Source organism: Gavialis gangeticus, unplaced genomic scaffold, assembly GCF_001723915.1.
Source record: "Gavialis gangeticus isolate Ggan-Ray unplaced genomic scaffold, GavGan_comp1, whole genome shotgun sequence".
Taxonomy (NCBI): Eukaryota; Metazoa; Chordata; order Crocodylia; family Gavialidae; genus Gavialis; species Gavialis gangeticus.
Window position 1 is genome coordinate 144,115,718 of NW_017729032.1, and position 6,085 is coordinate 144,121,802.

Below are 6,085 nucleotides of genomic sequence, written 5' to 3' on the forward strand. Positions count from 1 at the left end.
GGGTCTTTAAGAGGAGGCTTGATGCCTACCTGGCTGGGATCATTTGAGCCCAGTTTTTTTTTTTCTCCTGCCCTGGCAGGGGGTCAGACTTGAAGATCTATAAGGTCCCTTCTGACCCTACTTCTATGATTCTATGATTCTCATTCTGGCTAGACTTGGGAAGGAAGTGTCGTTTAGCTTCTCTGCCTCAGAGACAATCAATAAGGACAGCTCAGAGCAAATGCAATAAGGACAGCTTCAGAGTAGAAAATACAATGGGGGATTCTAGATACTTTTGGAGAGGGTCTAAGAAAACCCATTGGAAAAATATACCATATGTATCCATACCCAAGACAATCCTGAATTTAAGATGACTAGAAAATAATTAGATTCTATACAAAGAAAATTTATAAATTTGTTATGAGATAAGGGGAATTGTGGGTGGGGGGGAGAAACAAGAGGTGCAGAGGTGGCAGGGGGCAGGCAGCAGCAGCCTGCCTGTCCACCATCTTGTACTCAATTCCAAGATAAGGGTCTTTCCCCTCTAAGGTTAAATGGGAGAAAAAAACCCATGTTAGAATTAAGTAAATACAGTATTAACTACTAACATGTTTACACAATGGCTTCTCCAAATGAATAATAACTACTCTGATTCAAAAATTGAAAACTTGAAGTCTTTATTCTGGTAAACACATAATGTGAAGAGTATATAACATCCATGAAATAATTGCAGTCTTGTCTCATCAGATAGGAAGTATGTACAAACCTGATACAAAACTGTGTGACAAGTCGAGAGTAGAGCACTCAATTAATTGTGGCCTATAATCATAGTCTACAGCAGTGTTTCTTAACCCGTGGGTTGTGACCCAAAAGTGGGTTCCAAGAATATATGAAAGGGTCATGAACAAACTTTAAATATGGATCAACAAACTTTAAAAATGGGTTCTCCTTTAAAGGACAAAAATGTGGGAAACCATGGCGTTTCCCTTGCAGGCTGGCAGAGCTCCAGCCTGCAAGAGATATGTTTGTGGGCCCCCATGCCCCAGACACCTCCCCCCTTCTCCATACACTCACCCCCTGCCCCACACACTGGGGAGCTGGGGCTTAGGGGCAGGAGGTTGGGACTGAGAGGCACTGGCAGGGCCAGGGGGTTGTTTTCTACTTAAACTATTTACTGGATCAGGACTGGCCATTAATGTTTACAATAAAGGTTGAGAACCACAGGTCTAGAGACCCAGCTGGCTTCTGTAGCCCAGTCAAAACAAAACTGCAAACAAAAATCTCCCCACAAAACTAAAAATGTCCAAAAAGGGCCTTTTTAGATTGGCTTCTTTCTAAATAGCTTTTGTGAAAAGTAGAGGCTTTTTGTAGACAGTTCCTGAGTCTCATCAAGAAGCCAGTTTTTCTAATGACTTGCTCTTAATTAGAACTATCTGAAGGATGATCATTCCCTTTCATGTTGAGGTTTAGAAATTAGTTTAGCATTGAAACAAAAACAAAGCCTTTAACATGATTTTGCTAAACAGGATCTTGTCACAGTCTTTTCCCAAAGCAGTATATATTAGATATTATATGTGTGGGAGGGGGGTGGGGATAAGTGTCTGCCAGAAATGATTAAAGATCCCTTGACCTCAGAAATCTTCTCTGTCCAAAACTTAATTGAAATTATTACATCTCTGAAATGTTTTCAGCTTATGAAACACCATATATGGGCAAAAATAGTTTTAATTGAAAATGATATGACGGTTCTACTCCTAATGTCAGTCTGCAAAAAATCCTCTAAATTTAAGTCTCTTGCAGTGCGTTGGAAGAATCATTTGATTCATCATTGTTGGTCCAATTTACCTGACAGCTCCTGCATTTAGGCATATATCTGTGCTATTTAATTTGCTCTCTTTGCAAATAGTTGAGTGGGGTTTATAAAAGGAACTAAATGCTAAAACACCCAGAGTGGTATGTTTACTGATCTAAATTATACGACACTGGAAGAAAGTGAGATTTCCCTACAGTGGAAAGCACAAAAGCATGTTTATTCTTAAATCACTGTATTGTTCTCCATTATGAATCTTCAGCATAAGACCTAGGAGGCTTTATGCAATTCATTGTTTTCAGAGCCTTGAAATAAAGAGCTGCTAAAGCATTGGAGCAGTTGCATTGTGACTGGTTGCCTCTGGCTAGGAATGATCTTTTCACTTGACTAAAAATATAATGAAATATAACTCTTTAATACATGTTTTTGTTCCCTTTAGATTCAAAGTCGAAGGAAAAAGATTCTTGATGTATATGCTAATGTATGTGATGTTGCAGAAGGTGAGTATGAACAAGAAGTAATCAGAAAATTTACACAGAATTAAATCACAGTTGTTTGCTGGGAATAGACCCCCCTTTTACCTTCATATGAAAAGGCATGCTTCAAAGAGAAAATTCCAATCTGAAGAACATACTTTGTATAAGTTACTTGTTTTAAGCAGGTTAGATAAACTAGTTAAAATACATTTTGATAACAAGTTGGAAAATAAGATTTGGGTTGGGGGGGTGAAGAGGAGGGGAGAGGAGGTTGTAGATTATGTCAGACAAGTGTTTTGCCTTTCTGTGCCCGTAGGTGCCTTCCTTCTACCTCACTGTCACCACATCCTGAAACCACCACATCCATGTCAACCAGTGTTTATAGAGTGAAACCTATTTAACACCTGACGGCCTGTATGGTCTAGACCAGAGCCAGACAACCTATTCTGGCTGCGGGCCAGATAATCCACCCTGGGTCAGAGGTGGGCACACAAGTGCTAGGATCTGGCCTCCACCAGTATGTCTCCACAGTGGCACAGGGAAAGTGCCTGCAGCTACAGCTGGCCTGTGGGGTGGATCCAGTGGTTCCCAGGGTCAAGCCAGCCTGCAGGTAGTAATCTGATCCCAGGTCTAGGCAGATAAATTTCTCCATATAACAAAGGGCAAAACCATATTTATTTTCCACTTTACAAAAGTCTTTGTGCGTGTGTTATCTGGAAAAAGGTAGGTCTCAGCTCATCTCAGCTCATTGCTACTGGTCATGAAACAGGAAAAAACTCCATATATATAAAAAAAGTAAACACAAAAGTCAGAGGATAGTTCTGGGAAGCGTATATTCCCATATTGTATCTTGCAATATGGGAAATGGTCCAGCAAAAAGCAAACTTTGGCCCTAGGGTCAGTGCTTAAACCCAGCCTTTGAAAATTAACATTAAGGATGACAAAGACCGCCTATGAAGGGACTGTGCCTGGAAAGTTTCCACATGGAGACAAGAGGCATCATTGCAGCATCTGCATTCCTCTTATTTCTGCAAGAATGGTTTATCATTACAAAAATATGTAGGGCCAGATCCTATTCCACCTATTAAGTATCTAATGGATTTAGGGTAGAATAGGATTGCATTTATGTGTCTGCTTAAATCCCTGAAAAAATATTAAGATGCCTACATTTATAACACACCTTATCATCTTAGCCTTGAGATGAAGTCACAAAAAGCAGAGAATAGGAAGAGTACCCAATCAACCTTGTGTGTTAGCTTTTCAGGGACTCAAGAAGGCTGGAACAGGATCTCACTTGGGCACCTAAACAGGCTTAGTCAGAAAGCAAGGCAACATGGCACTTTGTAGACTAACTCTAAATGGTTTGGATCAGCAGTGCTCATGGTTTTTGCCCTACAGGCATGAGACTGGTCTGTGGGCTAGATTGGGCCATTCACCACCCCCGCATGCTGGCCCCAGGCTTTAGGGTCCCTGTGGCACCCTTGCCCAAACCTCGCATGCTGGGATTGGGCCCTGTGTCACCCTGCATGCCTCATTTAGAGTGCAGGGACAGGGCCTGCAGGGCTCCTCACAGATAACCCAGCACTAGGGGCTGGATTGCTGCTTGTGGGCTCACAAGGCAGGAGCCAAGCACCCTTGGTTAGGCTAATTTAACATTAGTCTATAAGGTGCCACCCTGTTATGCTTTCTGCATAACTTCAGATGAATGTGCTTAGCTATGGTTTAGAGATGCTGCTTGCAACAAAGTCAGGGAAACATCAGATTAGGTAACCTAGTTTACCCCAGACCCATCTGAGGGGATGACTATCAGTGCATTTTTCTCTGTGCCATTAAGCAACAACTGAATTTGACACTGCTGGAACTCTGGCTGCTGTTGACTAGCCCGCAATGAAAAAAAAATGCCTTTGCTAAACTCACACATCTGTATCTGTGGAATTGCTCATTGGGATATTTCTGCAATATATTCCCCAGCTACTTGGGGTAGCTGAGAGAGGGATACAGTAATAAGTAAATATTGAATAATTTCCCATACAAATTCCCACATGCATTCTTCCCTTATTGTCTCCAGGTTTCTTTCTTTCCTTACAAGACTCTACTAGTCCCATACTGTCATTTGGGGCAATTCATTTAGGCAGTATACATCATAGTCACCAGGGTACCAGGCAGTTGGGTTAATTCACACATGAGAATTTTAGATGTAGTTACTGTGGTATCCTGTTTTAAGTATATGCTATTGAATATTACAATAATCCTTATTGTTCTGTAAGAAACATCTGTAGTCATCAAAATCTGTGTACTGAAGCTCCTGACTAAGAATCTCCTCTTTGATAGGTCTCAGTCCCACAGAGCTGCCTTTTGACTGCCTGGAGAAGACCAGCAGGATGCTCAGCTCAACCTACAACACTGAAAAAGCCATTGTGAAAACATGGCGCCACCTTGCTGAGAGCTTTGGATTAAAGAGAGATGAAATAGGTGGTATGACAGATGGCATGCAGCTCTTTGACCGAATCAGTACAGCTGGCTATAGTATCCCCGAACTTCTAACCAAACTGGTACAAATTGAGCGATTGGATGCTGTTGAATCTTTGTGCGCAGATATTTTGGAATGGGCACAAACATCGCCTACACCTGCGCTACCAGCTGCTTCCTGATGGTCGTGCTTGTGATCCTGCTGGGAGTGGGTGGCCTGGTGGGGCTCTCAGTGGCGCAGGAGCCCCCAGGAAGTGCCAGGCCAGTTACCACCCCGGTGAAAGGCCGGTCAGGGTGCCTTAATAACCCTAGCTCCCACAAGCTCCCTTCACTTCCAAAGGATCTGCAGGCACACCAAGTCCAAGACCAGTGTGTCCAGGATGTTGGAGAGGGATTGAAAAGAATTGGTGCTTTCCTCACAGTTACATATTCTGTCATTCTAAAGGGTGAACTGAGAACACAGTTGAAACTGAATTTGACACACAAACAAAAGAGCAAAAATCTTCAGAGAAATACAAGATTAAATGTTTCATTAGACATAATGGCTTTTGTTAAACTGTTGCTGATAGTAAATGAACACTAATGCCAATTTTCCATTCTGTTTACAAGAATGGATGCAGATTAGTCTGTTGATATCCTGTTTTTGATGAAAGTTTTAACTATTTAAAGATATTTCTATCATGTCAGGCCTTGTTCAATAATTTAATAGCTACAGTCAGATACAGTACCATGGAATACAGATAACGCCCGTATATTTCTACAGTTTCTAACACATGTAATAGGTAACCTATTTCATTCCTTATTTACCCTATGGATTTGCTGAATAAAGACGTGTGTGCATTAATTATATTCACAGATTCCCTAGTTTAACTAATAATTCCAGATAGAAAAAGATGATCAAGGTCATCAACAGATCTCAAATGACTATCTATATTTCAATGCATTCTTGGTCTACACAAACATTTCAGAAACTTATTAATGCATATTGCTAACTGACTGAAGACACAGTAGTTAGAAAGTTGACTACTTTTAACTTAAAAGGAACATATTTTGGTATCTTCTGTATTTACAAAAAAACCTCTCTAAGCAATAAAAATGATTGCATAAGACATTAAAAACAAAAAAAAGCAGAATTAGTAAAAGAGCCACTTAAAGAGTACAAAGACAACTGCTTTTAAAAACTATTATATATGCCTACAGAAGTATGAAGCATGAGCAGTTGCTGAAGAGAAAATAGTTCCTCATGAGTCAATTCCCTTTATAGGGGCGTTAGACTGAGGTTGTTCACAGCAACAATATATCTTATTTCCTTCTAAATGTTAACAAATCTATTTTTTGTGGCAGGATGGGG

At 40.7% G+C, this 6,085-nt stretch overlaps 1 protein-coding gene across 2 annotated transcripts in view; it reads left to right on the forward strand.

The window, feature by feature from the left end:
• Positions 1 to 6,076, forward strand: part of EDAR (ectodysplasin A receptor) — a 119,951-nt gene extending 113,875 nt beyond the window's left edge. For both annotated transcript variants that reach the window (XM_019524373.1, XM_019524374.1), the window contains exons 11-12: positions 2,229 to 2,289; positions 4,597 to 6,076. In XM_019524373.1, the coding sequence (XP_019379918.1) occupies positions 2,229 to 2,289; positions 4,597 to 4,916 (381 nt within the window). In that variant the 3' untranslated portion in view covers positions 4,917 to 6,076. The remainder of the gene's footprint in view (positions 1 to 2,228; positions 2,290 to 4,596) is intronic.
• Positions 6,077 to 6,085: the final 9 nt, after the last annotated feature.